This window comes from Orcinus orca, chromosome 8, assembly GCF_937001465.1.
Source record: "Orcinus orca chromosome 8, mOrcOrc1.1, whole genome shotgun sequence".
Lineage (NCBI taxonomy): Eukaryota > Metazoa > Chordata > Mammalia > Artiodactyla > Delphinidae > Orcinus > Orcinus orca.
The window spans coordinates 52,999,373-53,017,135 of NC_064566.1; the positions used below are offsets into that span (position 1 = coordinate 52,999,373).

Here is a 17,763-nt window from a genome sequence, read left to right on the forward strand (position 1 = left end):
GAGAAAGCTTCAGTCCTAGCTCTTTTGTCAGGGGAGTTCAGGGAACCACAGGGAAGTGTACAAAAATGGGGCGAACAGGCATTTGAAGCTTGGCCACCTTCAGAAAGGCAACACTAAAACACTGCTTGTGAAACTGAAATCAGTTTCAGTCAGCGCGTTTGGGATGCAGAACTAGACCGGCTGAGTTTTATTTGTAAACAGTAGAAATCAAAGGAGGTTTCTTGCCAGTGAAGTGACACATTCAAGAGTCAAAGCGAACTACCAACAGGGTTTTCTCAGTTGGAGGCACTAAAAAGATGGGGAGACTAAAGGCCTGAAAAGACATCCTACAGGTCATCTAAAGCGTCAGGTGGGGCAGGGAAGAAACTCAGTGCCTGGGGCCACAAGGTGGGTGGTTAACTCTACAATTGGGGCAACACAAACTTGAATCAGACACAGGGGTGGAGTCCTACGTATCCTGGTTGTGCTGTGGTGGAGACATTTATACACGCTACCCACTACAGCTGGCCCCGTGTCGGGCACACAGGCATCCAATAAGCGAATGTTGAGAGAATGGTCCCCTGTGCGTCGTAAAGTTTGAATTACTTGATCTGCAAAAAAATAGATGACTATTCTACGGAGAAATCCAAATCGTGGCTAACATCAACATGTCTGACGAATGCCAGATCTCAAGAGAACGAACATACGTTGGCAGATTCTCCGGACAAAGTTAAGATCATGCCGACCGAGCTCTCAGCATGAGATTATCGTTAAGATCAGATAGCAAATACCTGAATCAGTACCGAGATCTACTCTAGCCCTTTCCAGCTAGGCATCAAAATCTGTGATCCATAAACACTGAAACTCACTAACGTTTTCTACCTTCCTCGGTACTTCTTCCTCACAGTTCCTTCCCTGAGACGGAAAGGAAGATGGCAGAGAGGCCTGGCCAAGCGCTTCCTTTCTGCAGGTTCTGTCCTCTTAGGAAATAGGGCCTGCATAGCACAGGCTCAATTAATTTGCAAGAGACTTCCCAATCAGCCCAAAGGTGACAAAGAAAATGGTGTAAATGGGGATTTTGCTGCCTGAATGGTCAGAAGATGAGACAACTTGTGGAGGCTCTATTTCCTCCAACTTGAAGGACCTAACGGGACTTTTGAGGTAGGGAACCGTGAGAACTTCACTCATTACCACTTTTATTACAAAAGAAAAGTACGCCTGAGCAGAGGCTGGTGTCACACAACAGCCCAGCGATTTCAGAATGACGGCGACAGGAAGCACCCTGGGGATGTGGGAAATAAAGAGTACTGCGCAACCTACACGCCGCCATGGGGTTTGCAAATGTAATTTTTCTAGTAGGTATGTGGGGTCTTTCCACAGCTCCCTGGCTAATGCCTACAGCACAACTCTAGCACAGCTAAGGTGGCACTGCTGCCACTGGCAGGTTCGGCCACACAGACACGAGACACACAATGCAGGGAGAGCTGCTTTTATTCAGAAATGAGGTCAAAAATGCTTGCTAATCACATAGCAGGGAACTGTCCTCGTCTTAGGCTAAGTCACAGAAATTTCCCATAACCTGAAGTTCAGCATCTCCTGTCCTCTCCAAGGAACAGAGCAAGCAGAGCCCAGGCGGGAACAATAAACATTGTCACAGTAGCCACTACATCTGCTTCCTGCTGTGTGTTTCTCAGAAGCAAGAAAGCCACATTCTAAACACACTATCTTTACACCTTGAACTTTCTTCCTCAGTCCTCTGTAACCAGTCACTTTGCAAAACCTGCAGCACTGGATAGGCGGAGAGTTAACAGGAAAACAATCTCCTCATTTTCGTCATCTTCCTATGATGTCCGGAGTGTACCTACAACACCTAACCTTTCTGCCCTGGCCTAGTTTTGGTCATCAGTGGCACATCATTTACTTGGTATATGATTTAAAGCCCACTGATAGGAAACTAAATGCAGTCACGTGTTTCTGACAGAAGAGTCTATGAAAAAATTACTTAAACTTAACAGACACAACTCATTTTATTGACATGAAGGCCAGAATATTTTTGTTTGCTTGTTAAATATTTCCACAAATTTTGTCAATTGCCGAAGCCCAGGTCAAGCTTCTATAGCGCGTGAGTTTTGGAAAAGAACACTTTTACCTAAAGTTCAAAATTGATCACTGGCACAGACCCTGGGGAGGAACAGGAGAGGGACGCCCTACATTCATGTCTAAGCACCGCCAGGACGGTTCCCCTGTGGTCCCCGGGCCTCCCTCGGCAGGTATATTCTCCCCCGCCAGGAGGCACCGCCCTGCACACAGGCTCTGGCTGGTCCAGGGGCCCGTGGTGCAGACCTGCTCTAGATCTGCACAGGAGGCAGGCCGCCCAGTCTCTGAAACGGGATCCGTCTGTTCAAAGAAACCAAAGAGCTCCTAGGACGTTCAGGACCCATGCAGATGGGAAGCCTCTAATCAATTTTGTGGCCTTTTTTGTTGGTTAGTGAAAAAGAAAAAAGAAAAGGAAGAGAAGAAGCAAGGGAAGTGCAGTGCGTTACTCTTTAGCCTCAGCCAGCTTATTGTTCATCTCTGCGCTCTGCTCCTTGTCAGCAGGCGGGGCAGCGCTGGCGCCCTCCGCGCTCTTTTTCTTGGAGGCCCGGCCCAACACCACCTGCTTGTCTTTGGCCTTCCTCGGGGGCTTATGGCTCGCTGAGGTCTTTTTTGGTTTGGAACTCTGGAGACTAGGTTTCTCCACCTGCACGGAGAGACAGACAGACGGCGAACAGAAACACAGAAGGGGGGGGAGTAGGAGGACGAATTTAGAGAGAAGACGTGATTAGTGAAAGGATAACAGTGACAACACAGGACTCGGAGGGGCGTGGCGTGTAAAGCCTCTTCAGGGATGCTAGGGCATCCGGCATCTCCCCTCTGAAGCCCCCGGTCAGCCGTTCTGGCCGCCCTCTCGCTGGCCACACTGGCTCCCGCCGCCAGCCCTTGCGTCCCGGGCCCCGCCAGGCGGACTGTGTTCTGTGATGCACTCCCTGCTGCCCCTGCCCGCGGGAGGACTGTACCTCACCATCCTGCTCAACTCAGGCAGGCACGTGAGTGGCTTTAGGCAATGAGATGTGAGCAGAGGTGATGGGTCACCTCCAGACAGAAGATCAACAGTTGGCCTGTGCTTCCCAATGTGCCCCTTTCCTCTGCCACAGAGAGGCTGCTCTTCACCCTGAGTTCTAGATGGAAGAAGTGCCGAGGAAGAGAGCTGCAGCCCACCCACGGTGGGCCCATACTGGTAAGAAATAAACCTTGGTTGGGCTTCCCTGGTGGCGCAGTGGTTGAGAGCCCGCCTGCTGATGCAGGGGACGCGGGTTCGTGCCCCGGTCCAGGAAGATCCCACATGCCGCGGAGCGGCTGGGCCCGTGAGCCATGGCTGCTGAGCCTGCACGTCCGGAGCCTGTGCTCCGCAACGGGAGAGGCCACAACAGTGAGAGGCCCGCGTACCGCAAAAAATAAAAAAGAAATAAACTTTGTTGATGGAAGACACTGAGATTCTGGGCGGTTTACTACCACAGCAGGAGCCGGCCTTTCCTGTTTCTGAGCTCCTGTGCACAAACGTCCTCACTGAGAGGCTTGGGCGGGCAGTCTCGCCCAGTGAGGCCTTCAGCGCTGTCCAGCCATCCCCTCCTCCCCTCTGGCTGGCTCCCCAGACGGTCTTCCCCAGGGCTGCTGTTCAAGCCCACTTCCCTCTCCCCAAGCTACCTCCTGCCAGTTCTGCCCCCTCATTCCTGGAAGATGGTCTTTTCTTCTCTTTTTCAAGAACTCTGGGCCACTGGGTATGATGCCTCAATATGTCACCCTCCTCCCACCCACCTCTGGATTTACTTTCCCCAATCTTCCCTCGCTCCTCTACTTGAATCTTCTTTTGTCCAAAGTCAACCCCATGTCCTGGGTCCCACTTCATCTGTGGAAGGTGGACGGAGATGATGTTGGGCCTCACAGGCTGGGTCATCCACTCAATGAAGTCTAGGGGTTTTCAAGTCACCCCTGACCTGGAAATAAGGTAACCGATCATCCTGGTTTGCCCAGGACTGAGGGCTTTCATGGAATATGGAATTTTCAATGCTTCATCTGGAGTAGTCCAGGCAAACTGGGTTGGGTAGTTGCCTTACCTGTAAACCAGTCCTGGGCCAAAGAGGAGACTCCACTTGACTGCAAGACTTTAGGGCAAAGCAGAGCAAAGGCTCTTAGGTTTTCAGACTTTTACTGCTATTATAGAGAGGAGAGCTGATAATTGCACAATTCCGTATGGCTTGACATCATAGAATAAGCTATGGCATGTATGATTCCTGCCTCAGCAGCAGAGTCTCCAACATGATTCTCCCTCTCATGAATGCATATTGCGATGCAAATAAGGCAAAGCTCTGATGTCACTGGAAAATCCCTGAATCTACTGTAACTTACTTAGGAGTGAAAATCATTCACAAACTGTTTATTATAGTAGCAAATTACTTGGAACACATCTTGCAGCTGATGTGACAGACTGAGAATTGCTGCTGGCTGGAGGGAAAGGATAACAAAAGGCAGGTGATGTTTAGGGATTTGGGAGGTAAAGAAGTGTCCAGTGATTGGAGCTGAGGATGAGGCAGGGGCTGGGTGGGAAAGAAGTCAGGCAAGGAAGCCTCCAAGGCTGGGTCAGCACTTCAGGGGCAAAAGCACAGTTATTTTAAGACAAGGGGATTTAGGGCTCATGTGAGATTTTCTACCATTTTGGGGGGGGGGGTTTCTCAAAATCAGAAGCTAGTTCTCTGGAAACCTACCAGTCTTTAAGCTGTTTTCATTTTAGGTAATGTTCCTTTAAAAATTCACTTTGAATTTAGCAAAGGTCCCTGGTAAGAAGCCCCTCTGTCTCTGTGTGCTGTGAAGGAAAGGAGGGGCTTTAAAGAAGCCCTTGGGGGCGGGGCCAGAGTTGGCAGTACCCGCTTCCCCACCCCACCAATCTCTGCTGCAGTTAACCCCTCCATGCCAGACAGTGCTGATGGGTCCCCAGAAGTTCAGTCTCACCTTTGGCGGTTCCTTGAAGGGCTCGCTGTAGAGGCTGCGTATTCTTCTGCGATCAATGACCTTATTGTCAGCTGGGGTTGGCTTATTGGCCTCGCCTTTGAACTGGGCGCTGTAGCTGGTCTCATGAGCCATCTTATCATCCGGGGGCTTGTACTGGGGCTTGGCTTTTATGGGTTTCACGGGCTTGATGTCAGTCCATGCTCTGAATTCATTCCTGCAAATCAAAGAAAGCCTCAGTGATATGATACATCCTATATCCAGAAGCAGTGCTCTCACACAGGGCGGCGAGCGCAGCGGGTTCTCAGTGAGTGCTTGTCGGGCTGACTGATGTGCGGCTGAAGAGTGAACTCACTCTCTCCTCCTGCGTAAGTGTAAGTGTTCCTTCCTGCCCGGTCGAGGCAGGTTGTGACAACAGCAGCAGTAGTTCAGAGAAAGAGCACGGGCTCCCAGCTCCCACTGTGTGACCATGGACAGGCAGTTCTCATCTTTAGGCCTCATTTTCACAATACCTAACATGAGGCTGAAAAAACTCAATCCATTCAGTCATTTATGAGTTCAACACATATGACCGAATGCTGCTGTGTGTGAGGTTAGAGAGCTGTGACTGTTAAGTGAGACAACGTGTTGGACATTGTGCCTGGTACGTTGTGGCCAAACGAAAAAGTGCCAGTTCTGATTGAGTTATTTGTAGTGAGGTGGATGGACCTTGAGACTGTCATACAGAGTGAAGTAAGTCAGAAAGAGAAAGACCGATACTGTATGCTATCTCATATATATGGAATCTAAGAAAAAAAAAAAGGTTCTGAAGAACCTAGGGGCAGGACAGGAATAAAGACACAGACGTAGAGAATGGACTTGAGGATATGGGGAGGGGAAAGGGTAAGCTGGGACAAAGTGAAAGAGTAGCATGGACATATATACACTACCATATGTAAAACAGATATCTAGTGGGAAGCAGCCGCATAGCACAGGGAGATCAGCTCGGTGCTTCGTGACCACCTAGAGAGGTGGGATAGGGAGGATGGGAGGGAGGGAGATGCAAGAGGGAGGAGATATGGGGATATATGTATACATATATCTGATTCACTTTGTTATACAGCAGAAACTAACACACCACTGTAAAGCAAATATACTCTAATAAAGATGTTAAAAAAAAAGAACTCTACAAAAAAACCCCACAACTAACCAACAAAACAAACAAACAAAAAAGCCAGTTCCGTTCCTTCCTTTGTCATGATGAAGATGCTCTGTAACCCTGAATCTTTAAAGTTAATACTTCTCTTCAAAATAGCAGAGGGCTTGCTTCTTGTGCTACCTGAACCTTAACAATCTCAATCACTTTAGATGAAAATCCTTATGAAATGTCTAAATGTCTGCAGGTCATAAATAAGCAAGATGCACTGAACACAACCGGATGTCACCATGGGGACTTGTGTTGGGATACATGATGTGTAAGAGAGTCTTGGTGGGTTTGGTGTGAATGGCTATTGGTCCTTACCCTAAATGATCCCTATTTGGTGTTTTTTGAGTCAGTGTGTCAGTTTGCTTCTTCATAGCAATCTCTCTCCTGGTTTCTAGCCATATCTGATCTGTTATAGGACTGGAGAGTAGATGGTGACAGTGTGCAAAACAGGGTAAAATAAATGTCGCTGCTGATGTAGGCCACAGGGTCCATCCTGTTTGCTGAGTGCAAGACATCCAATACATAAGCTCTGTGGCTCTGAGGTCTTCATCAGTCTCCCCTGATCTGGGGCCATGAGAAGCTGTGCTGTGGGAAAGGAAGAGCCAGTGTACGAATATCTGTGGAGTGAGGCTCTCCAGCACCCTCTCTCATCCTCATGGTAACTCCCTCCTCCAGGACTCAGACACGAGTGCCACAAACAACGGGCCACAGGGGACGGTAGAGAGAGCTCAGGCTGCCAAGGAGACACACGAATTCTAGCCCTAGCTCTGCCTCTAGGTAGATGCTGAGCAGGCCCCTCCCCTCTCTGAGCCTTAGTTTCCTCATCTGTCAAAAAAAGAATTGACCAGACAATGCCCTTATAATGCCCTTCAGGCTCTGAGGTTCTCTGAGTTGATAAAGCTGGTTTGGTAACACTGAGCCATATCCTGGTCATTTGAGCTCCTGAGGGGCACTGGCTCATGTGTGAGCAGACTGACCACAGTTTCTTAAGAGATCCTCCCGAAGCTTTAGACTTGCCTTTCCAGTGCAGTTGGACCTACTTCTAAATGCCCCACCAATTCAAACTCAGCATCCCTAGAACCAAATCATCTTGTCTCCCCTGCCAAGTTGTCTACTCATCTTGGATTCCCTCACTGCTCCATTGCACTCATTCATTCATTCATTTATTCATTCGTTTATAAAACATTTACTGAGTGCTTAAGGTCTGCCTGGCAGGATGAACTCAAGGTGTGGGAGAGGGAGGGACTGGAGTTTACTCCAGGACAATAAGATAGGCTCCATGAAGGAGGAGGGAGTGGGGAGCACAGGGGAGGAGCTCCTGCACCAGCCCGGGAGTTGGGGGGCGGGTTCTGGAAGGAGTCATGGAGATTGACAGGGAGCCGGCCGAACGTGGTGGGGCAGGTGTCCAGGCAAAATGGGGGGCATACAAAGAGGCTCACGAGAGGCCCGGCCCCCCAGGAGGACCTGCGGGCAGCTCGGGCGGCTGGGTTGAAGCTTGGTGGGGAAGGACAGGAGAGGCTGGGTAGGTCATGAAGGTCCTGCCAGCCACGTCAAGGGGATGGTCTGGACTCTAACAAGAAGTTGCCAGATGAGTTCAAGCCATGGATGCCTGTGGCCAGATTCTTCTTGGGGAAGAGAACTTTGGTAGCAGTGTGAATGGGGACAGAGGGGGAGGGGTGGAGTGGGAGGCCAGAAGGGATGTGCAGTGAGCCGGGAGGAAAGCGGAGACCTGAACCAGGATCGTGGCAGTGGGGACGGAACACGGCACTGAGTCGAGGGAAATGGGCGGGACTCGAACATGGCTGAGCTGAGGGAGGCCAGGCTTGGAGAGATATTTGGGTTTGTGGGTGGGGACACTACCCCCCTGAGCCGTGGAACCTGGGAAGAGAGGGGATTTGGGAGGAGGGTTGAGACCCTCCTGATTCTGTTAATGGCAGCCACCTACTCGGCTTCAAGGCTGCTCTTGGAGCCTCTCCTCCCTCCTCCTCCTCCCCCCATTCGCCTCTGTAGCCTCGACCAGTTACCGTGACCCGACTTCTGAGCCATTTTGGCTCTACACACAGGCCCAGTGCTGGCCCGGGCTGCCTCTGGGGCTCGGGCCCCATTACCTGCCTGAGGCGCCAGGACTCCCTTCCTTCCTCCCACCCTCGGGCCCTGGTACTTGGCCTGCATCTCCCAGTAGCCAAAGCAGTAACAGCCTGGCTCCCGAAATACGATGGCAGAAACCCGGATTCTCTGCTCCCACCCCTGCCTGCCTGCCTGCTTGCAGAATGAGGGCTGAGATAGGTATACACTGGCCCCAAGCACTGATTCTGGGGCATTTCTCCCAGGCCGGCTTCTGCAGCTTTCTCTCTCTCTCTGCAGCGGCCCCTGTGGGCTGGTAAGTGTCTCTCTGTGAGCATTAACCATGGGACGTGTCCTTGTGGGGACAGCTTGGTCACCCTGGTCTTGAACGACTTTGGTACATCATCTTCACGTGGGATGTGTTAATGAGTCCCATAATAAGTTCACTGTACTTATAACAGGCTGTTAGGTTTAAACCCAAATTCTATTACCTAGAACTTTCTTTGAACTCTCCACAAAACCTTCCCCAGCCACATGGAACAATTAATCATATGTCATAAAAAAATTATGCACCATTCATTAGTCACCTCTTATAAAGCTGGAAGGTTGTTTTTCTTTTGTATATTGTTTTTCTTTTGTATATCTCTATAATCCTTACAACAACTTTGAAAGGAAGCAGTATCATTTCCCTTTTATGAAAGAGGGTCACCAAGGCTCAGAGAGGTTAAGTGGCTTGCATAAGGCCACACAGCTGGCAAATAGCAGAGCTGATTCTCAGCCTAGGTCAGTCGGGCTCCACAGCCCACATCCTTCCCACTGCACTTGGACAATGTGCTGGAGCTGCAGCGTGCTAGCGGCCCTCACTGGAGGTGCTTGTGCAGGCTGTGGCCTGCTGTCTGCAATGCTGTGGAGGGTTTATACGACAGACTACACAGAGAATACCTGAGCTCCCCCAGCCCTGAGATGCTCCTCCCAGAGCAGTATGGGCCACACTCTCAGGTCAGTCATGTCCAGTTCCTTTTGCCACGAGTTCATGGTCCCCTGTAACCATCAATTCCCCTTTCTGTGCAACCAGATTTCAGCTTGATCATTCATTCATTCATTTGTTTGGCATTTGCCAAACTCCAGCCATGGCTATGGCATGTGGCCCACAGAGAGGAGGAAGCCAAGGTTGAGGTCTCTACAGTTTAGTGAGTCAGGGTCTGTCCATGTGTGACCCTAAGAAAAGGCAGAATGAAGCAAATGGGACAGAGCTCAGAAGGATAGAGGGGAAAGGATGCTTTATTCTGAGGGGTGAAGTGGGGAAGGGGGCACTGAAGGATGCAGATAGAGAAGTGTGTGGGGGGAATCAGGCAGCAGTGAGGTATTTGGGGCAGGTTCACAGAGCGGCTGAACCACTCAGGGAGTAGGAGGGTGGGGCTCTTGGAGGGATGGCATGGTGACCGGGCAGGCAGGAGCTAGAGTGCAGGCTGTACAGAGCCTGGAATGCCATGCCTGGATGCTAGTGGGAGGCCTGGGGAGCCGCTGAACACTTCTGAGCGAGGCAGCACTATTCCTATTCCTCCACTGATGGTGTCCTCCTCCTCTCAGACTGTCCCAATTTTAGTTATTCTCCAAGGCCCAGCTCAGGGCTCTCCTCTTCCAGGAAGCCCTTCTGGATTACTCAGCCCAAAGTCTCCCAGCTCTTGGCTCCTGGACCCTCTACTGTACTGTCCAACTTTGTGGTTACCTAGCAGTTTCACATTCTTTAATTCTTTCATGAGTCCGTTTGTCTCTCTCGAGGGATAAGATATACAACAGAAAATTCATGACAGAACTCTCCTTCAAGTCCAATCTCATTTGCGTGGCTGCAGAGGGATATTCTTTAACTTACCCTGTATCAGACTACAGGTTAGGGGCCTGGCTGGGCGAGGACCTCAGTCCTCACCTGCCCGCCAGAACCCTTCCCTCCCCCGGGCCATCATTGAGAGCCACACTCCATATCTTTCCTACATTCCTCTCAGGATTGAAGGGTTTGGCATTCAGTAGGCATTTACTAGAAACAGCTGTTATTTGATTTCCTTTCTGGTCAGCAACTGGCCCTCCTCCTGAGCCCTTCCTGCCTGCCTAGATGGTGCAGAGCTTGCTCCTTGGAGGCAAGAGAACATCTTATGCTTCTATCCGGTGCCCATCATGCTGAAATGATGATGGTCTCACAAACTTGTCTCCTGCCTTAGCCAGAGGCCATTCTCACCAGGAACTGAGTTCTGTTTATCTGTGTTTCCCTGCTGCCCTGAATAGCATAGAGCAAAACATCCAAGAAACATTTGGAGAATCAAAGAAAATCAAGGGTTCTGTTCTACTACAGAGACTTGTGACAGCTGCTCACACGCGGGGCTTCTATTACTGCTTAAACCACGCCCCTAAAACCCAGGAGCCGCAAGTCTTAAGTTCTTGTCGGGAAGAGTTTCCCTCATGAAAGTAAACATGCCAAGTCACCCAAGCTTCCACAGAATCCATCCTCCCTAGATTGACAGGAGGCACGTAGTGACCCTGCTGAGCGAAGCTGCCTCAGGTGGGAAAGGGGCTGGCTGGGGGCCGAGGAGAATCAGGACAGGGAAGGAGAGGAAAACTTAACAAACACTTGCCCAACACCTACTTGTTAAAAGGCTGAGCCCTTTAAGAATCTAACCCTACTTTAGCCTTTGAACACCCTGTGTGGTCACTGTTATTCACCCCATGCTGTGTGTGAGGAACTGAGCACGGGGTGGGGGTGGGGGTGTGGGGGTGTGGGGGGTGGCGGGGTGGGGGGGGTGGGTGTGGGGGTTGGGGGGGGAACGAAGGGACGCCAAGCCAAGCCAGTACAAGCCAGTATGTAGTCAGGCAGTTACTGGACTGCAGTCTGCCTGACTCAAAGGCCTCGTTCTGTCTGCTTCTCCACACTTGGGGGTGGGTGTGTAACCCACCTCAAGCTCATAGCGACTTTGGATCCTGGCAGCAAACACAAAAAAGCACTGCCCTTCAGCCTGTCTGGTACACACCACGGTGAGGCTCTGGGCAAACTGGGAGGATCCACATCTGCAGGCTGCTGCGCTGGCCTCCCAGAGCTGTTCCTCGTGCCAAGGCTTCTCCTGTATCCGGATGTAAGGAAGTCATGGGGATTGGATGATCCAACCACATTGCCAAGGCCTCACTGTCCCCTAGAAGGACCCCATCACTTGAGGCTTAGGGCATCACTGATGTCCTAATAATCCCTGCAGGGGCAGAGAATGGCTTTGGGACTGTGATGTCCCTCTGTGGGTGAGTCAACTGCACAGAGAAGTGTCTCCACTGCTATGTTCGGGTCTGGGCATAAGGACTCCTTACGGGACTCTGCTGATGGCCCCTGTGTGCTGGAGAAACCTATGGAGGGGAGCCTGGGCCGGTGTGAGCCGTCTCAGTGTGTGGGGACTTGGTGGACAAGATGTTCCTGGGCTGCTCCCTCGGGACCTTCAAATCACAGCACAGTCACGCTTAGAGCAGCTGCTGAAGTAGAGCTTTTAGATTGTGCTGACCAGGCAGAGTTTTTAAAGGAGTCAACAAATGCTCTACCTTCACCTCCTCCTGTGCAGCCCCTGTGCCCACCTCACCTGGGCCCTCAACGCCTCCTCTCCCTGGACCACAGCACCAGGATCCTGGCCCCCATCTCCTCACTTGGACCCACCCAAGACATGCTGCAGGATCAATCTGCTCGGCTGTGAGCGCACTCTCCCCTATGGGAACACCTTAGCGGTTCCCAGTGTCCTGAAGGACCAAGTCCCAGCTAAGGTCCCTTCTAGCTGCCACGTGTCACAATCCCTTAGGATGACAGGCAAAGCCCTGGGACTTGGCCCCAGGTGACCACTCCAGCCTCATTTCTCTACCTTCATCAGTCATCCGCATCATCAGTGAGTGAGTGTTTTCTGCGTGCCAGGTTCTCTGACTGCACTGTCTTATGCTGTCCTCACAACGACACTGTGCCACGGGTACCATCACCGACTCTGCCCAGGAGGACTCCACGCTGCCCTTCCCCAGACACAGACTGCACTTTCCTGCTGTGCGGTTCCCCTTTCTGGAACGCTACTCCCTCCACGCCTCCAGTTGCTGAAGCATTACATGACCTTGCGTGCCAGGATCCAGTGCTCTCCCCTCCAGGGAGTCCCCAGGCCCACTGCTGAATCAGGCCTTCCTCCTCTGACCTTCATCTCTTGGTAGCACTCACTGTCTTCCAGCTTGTCCTAGGCCACCTGTGTAGATATCTTCCTTCCCTCCCAGACTGTGCCCTTGTTGAAGGTCAGGACTGTCTTTCTGCATCTGTGTAATCCTCACTGTGCCCTGGACATGGATTCAGAATGCAGCCTCCACCTCACCCCTGTGAACAGCTAAACAGGAAGTCCCTGGGCTGCCCCAGCCAGGGAGGGGGCATAAGGTTGCTACACGAGCATCTTATGGCCTATATACCACTTCTCACAGTATGTCCACAAATTCCTTGACATTCTTCCCTTAGATGGAGTTTAATCCCCCACCCCCTGAATGTGATTGGACTTAGTGACTTGCTTCCAATAAACAGAATAAGGTGGAAGGGATGGTATGTAGCTCCCGAGACTGCACCACAAAGCCATTGTAGCCTCGTCCTTGCTCTCCCTCTCTTGGATCACTCAGCCTGGGGACAGCATGCTGCCACATCACGAGGACACTCAAACAGCCCCTAGGCAGAGGTCCATGGGGCAAGGAACCGAGCCTCCTGCTAAAAGCCATATGAGTGAGCTGTCCTGGAAGTGGACCCTCAGCCCCAGGCAAGCGTTCAGGGGACCTCACGAGAGACCCTGAGCTAGAACTCCCCAGCTAACGGTTCCTGGATTGCTGGCCCTCAGAAGCTGTCTGAGGTCATTAACGTTTGTTGGCCTAAGCTGCTAAGTTGTGGAGTAATCTGTTACACAGCAATCAATTCTAACACAGACCCCGATCAGAAATTACTCTTCCCATTGAAAGCAGTTTTAACAACCCAGGGTTCAGGTCAGCAAGGCAGAGAGCACCGGTGTGAGCAGAGCCCAGGAAGTTCAAGTTCCCAGCAGAGCTGTGGCATCAGGTGAATAGAGACGGTCATGCTCCGGTGGTAAGAACCTGAGGGGGAACATTTTGCAGCCTTCACCAGAGGTAGCAAAGCCTCCTATGCAGCAAAGCTGGTTGAGAAATACGTGCCTGGGGGCCTGGTCACAAGCAGAAACAAAGAAACTCAGGCTCTCACAGGAGAAAATGATGCCTCAGTGCACACAGCACATGACAGGGCTCAGGGAAGCACAGGCCGAGGGCAGGGAGGTGGGAACAAGCATCGAACCTGGGTCAGAAGAGAGTCGGTGGTTCCCTGGCAAGAACACAGGCTCTGGAATAAAATAAACCTGGGTGCCGTCTTGGCTCTAACCCTCCAGTCAGTCCCTCACTTGCTCTGAACTTCAGTGAGCTCATTTGGAAAGGATTTGCTCAAGGCCTGTTTCACAGGATTGATGTGGGGTTAAATGAGAACGTATTAGTAGCAGAAGACCTGAACGTCAGAATTACCAAGTCTTTGGTGGATAACTGTATCATAATGTATTTGGTTTTCATTACAGAGTCACGTGCTCAAGAAAAATGATTGAACATCTTCATCGCAGTCACGAGGCTGGAGATGCGGTGTGAAAGCCAGATGCTACTCCAGCCTCACTGACCTCGCAGTTAGTGGGAAGGTCTAAACAATTACACAGACATCAAATATCTGTCCAGCTATTGTCTTCTCTGACCACTGCAGTCAACGGTTTGGTGCCCAATGTGGACAAAATTTGGACAGAAGCTTCCAGTGGCAGGTTCATTTCTGAATGCATTTCATGTTAGACTTGAACAAAGTAGCGTTCAATGAATGCCTGATTAATTGAATCTCCAATACTGAGGGCCCACTGTAAGCAGATGTTCACTCCTTAAGGCCTTGTCGCACTTAAGCACATTTTTTTGCAGTGACTCAAGGGGAGATATTGAAAGAGCAGTTACAGAGGGAGAGACTGAAGACGGGAGAGAGCTGGGTGATTGATGAAGCCAGGTCCCAGAAGAGGAAGGGGGGAGGCATTAGGAGAATGCAGAGAGGGTTTGGCCTTGGAGAAACGGTGTTGTAAAAGAAGAGAACAGAGGCTGGTCCTTCATTTCTCATTTGGAAAAGCCTGACATTTACAAGAAACAATGAAACAGAAGTATAGAAGGACAATTTTACTGCTGTGAAGAATATCTACATGTGTTAATTAGTACAAATCACCTCTTGACAGAAGTGGAGTCTTAGAATAATAGATTATTGCCAACTACGATCATATATAAATTCTACTTCTCTGCCCATAAGCCCCAGATTTATTTATTATGTGTCTAAGTCCTTGGGAAAGATACTTCTTTCCCCATTCTCTTGACAACGAAATTTTCAACAACATTCCTCAACTGCTTTATGAAGGAAGAAAACCACCCTTTTAAATCTTAATGGTTTAAAATCTTCCTGTAGATTTTCATCAGTAATTTATGTTGCCATGGAAACATTGTCTTTGTTCAAAAATCCTGTCCACACTTGTTATATTAAAGTGTTCTAGAAGAAGGGAAGCAGGCTCCTTATTGAACTCAGGTTGGAAGCAGTCAGCGAATGCTGTCGGTTGCCAAGCTATTGTCAGGAGTTGGTTAAAGGAAGTAGGATTTGTAGATTAAAAAGAAAAGAACATCCCTGGGCCTGGTGGGTTGCAGGGGGCTTAGAGAGGCTTCTCTTTCCTTCTAGGGGGAGTGGATGATTGCTTCTCCCCGCTAGAGATGACTGGGTCAAGAGAGGAGTTTTATGATCTATGCATGTATATGTACTGCATGCATCTTGCAGCTTCTTTTGTGTGAAAGGGAATCTTATAAAGAATGCCAACATTCTAATCATTTAGGATTGCTCTTCTTATCCATTAAAACCCAATAAACACATGCACACCATATGTGAGTTTTTTTTGAAATGAGGAAAGCACACACTGGGCAAAAAACTTGTCAGTATATAAAGTTTGAAGCTTATCGAATGTGAACGGAGAATGAGAGGAAAAGCATCCTCCTTTCCCTTCCATGGAAAGATCTAGCATGGGCATCAGTTGGCAATGACAAGTGTCGGGACGTGGGTTCCCCTCATTAGGTAAATGGCTCATTCTGCAGCTAACTGCTGTCTCAGTCTGTCACGGGCTGCATGGGGCTCACAGGCCCCCGTGCACCTGGGAAACAGCGCCTCACACAGAGAAAGCCATGTGCATGATATATATGAGTATGATATATATGAATTATGAGTACAGATAGTTAAAAATGAAAACTGCTCAAAGTAGGAGTCAGTTTGATTCTACACAAATTAATTTAGGTTGCAGTGTCTAGCAGGCACTACGCTAGGAACTGTCGGGAAGAAAAAGGGTCCAAAATAAGAAACCTACAGTTGGCAGAGGTGGAGGATAAGAGTGGGGGAACGTGGTAGTTAAAGTAAGTGCACATACAAATACACCTCACGTAGAAAAGAGTAAGAGCTAGATGAGAGGTTATAAGAAAATTGCAGTTCCCCTTCCTTGCTTGCTAGCCCCCACTTTCGCATTATTGTCTGCGTTTATTATTCGCAGGAATGTGGGATGTGCTACAAGACCATAGTTATCTGGTTGAGGCCACTCTCTTCTGGATGGTTGGGTCCCCAAGGACCTGTGTCCGTTACTTGCAGAAAAATGGTTCCTAAGACAGGAAATGGGAACCCTGAGAGTTGCCCTGAAAGGAGGGAAAGACTGCTGCCTCCTTCTGGGTAAACCTAGAATTCTGGGAGGACACTCCTATGAGATGATCTATAAAAAGTGCCAAGGACATTGTATGATACATCCAGTGAAGTGCTCAATAAATCCAGGTTTCCTCATTCTTTGCTCTGTGTATAGGAGGGACTTGATGAATATTTTTTTAACAAATAAAGCTGGTGCTAAAGATAATATCATTTTATGACTTCTTGAGACCTATGCTAAGTTACTCTTTAAAGTGTAGCTCCATTACAAGGAAATACTAGGAACAACTTCATGTCATTAAACTTGACGATATAGATGAAATGGACAAATTGTTAGAAAGATGCCAATCACAAAAGCTGACTCAAAAAAGAAATAGAAAATCTGAATAAATGTATATCAAGTAAAGAAACTGAATTAGTCACTTAAAATCTTTCCACAAAGAAAATCCAGCCCCTGGTGATCTTCTATCAAGCATTAGAATTAAAATTCATATTGTTGAATTCTATCAAACATTAAGGAAAAAATAAACACCCGGCCTAGGGCTTCCCTGGTGGTGCAGTGGTTGGGAGTCCGCCTGCCGATGCAGGGGACGCAGGTTCGTGCCCCGGTCTGGGAAGATCCCACATGCCGTGGAGCGGCTGGGCCCGTGAGCCATGGCCGCTGAGCCTGCGTGTCCGGAGCCTGTGCTCCGCCACGGGAGAGGCCACAACAGTGAGAGGCCCACGTACCGCAAAAAAATAAACAAACAAAAACAAAACCACCCAGCCTAACAATCTCTTTTCAAAATAGAGGACGAGAGAACACTTCCTAACTCATTTTAAGATGGGTAAAATCTCGTATTACCCTGATACCAAGCCAGTCAAACACGTTTTAAGAAAACTACAGGCCAATATTACTCATGAATATAGATATTAAAACCCTTAACAAAAGATTAGCAAATCAAATCCAGCAACATATAAGAAGATTTAACAAGTGAAGTTTATCCTAGGAATGCAAACTTGGTTTAAGATACAAAAAAAAAAAAAGAAAAATTAATGTAATATGCCATTGTCATAGAATAAAGAACAGAAACCATATGATCATCTTAATAGATACAGAAAAAATGTTGGACAAAATCTAACACCTTTTCATGATTAAAAAAATCTCAGTAAACTAGGAATAGAAGGGAACTTCCTCAACCTAATAGAGGACATCTACCAAAACCCTACAACTACCATCATACTCTATGGTGAAAGACTTAATGCTTTCCCCTTAAGATCAGGAATAAGGCAAGGATGTCCACTGTTATCACTTTTATTCAACATTGTAGTGGAGGCCACAGCCAGTATAATAAAGCAAGATAAAGAAATTAAAGGCATATAGATTAGAAAAGAAGAGTAAAACTGTCATTATTTGCATATAACATGATCTTGCATTTAGAAAATCATCAGGAATCTACAAAAAGTTCTAGAACAAATGAGTGAGTTTAGCAAGGTTACTGGATACACAATGAATATACAAAAATTAATTATATTTCTATAGACTAGTCTCAAACAACAAGAAAATAAAAAATTTAAAAATCCATTCACAACAGCATCAGAAAGAATAAAATGCTGTGGAATAAGTTTAACAAAAGAAGTGCAATGCCTGAACACTGAAAACTACATAATATTGCTGAGAGAAATTGAAAACCTAAACAAATGAAGTCATATACAATGTTTATAAACTGGAGGATTTAAT

The 17,763-nt window shown here is 48.7% G+C and overlaps 1 protein-coding gene across 1 annotated transcript in view; it reads right to left on the bottom strand.

Annotated features, from left to right (window-relative positions):
- MAP6 (microtubule associated protein 6) overlaps positions 1-17,763 on the bottom strand; it is an 88,926-nt gene that overhangs the window by 24,264 nt on the left and 46,899 nt on the right. Inside the window, exons 2-3 of the mRNA XM_004279807.3 lie at positions 5,026-5,239; positions 2,523-2,719 (exon numbers count right to left, since the gene is read on the bottom strand). Of these exons, the coding sequence (XP_004279855.2) occupies positions 2,523-2,719; positions 5,026-5,239 (411 nt within the window). The remainder of the gene's footprint in view (positions 1-2,522; positions 2,720-5,025; positions 5,240-17,763) is intronic.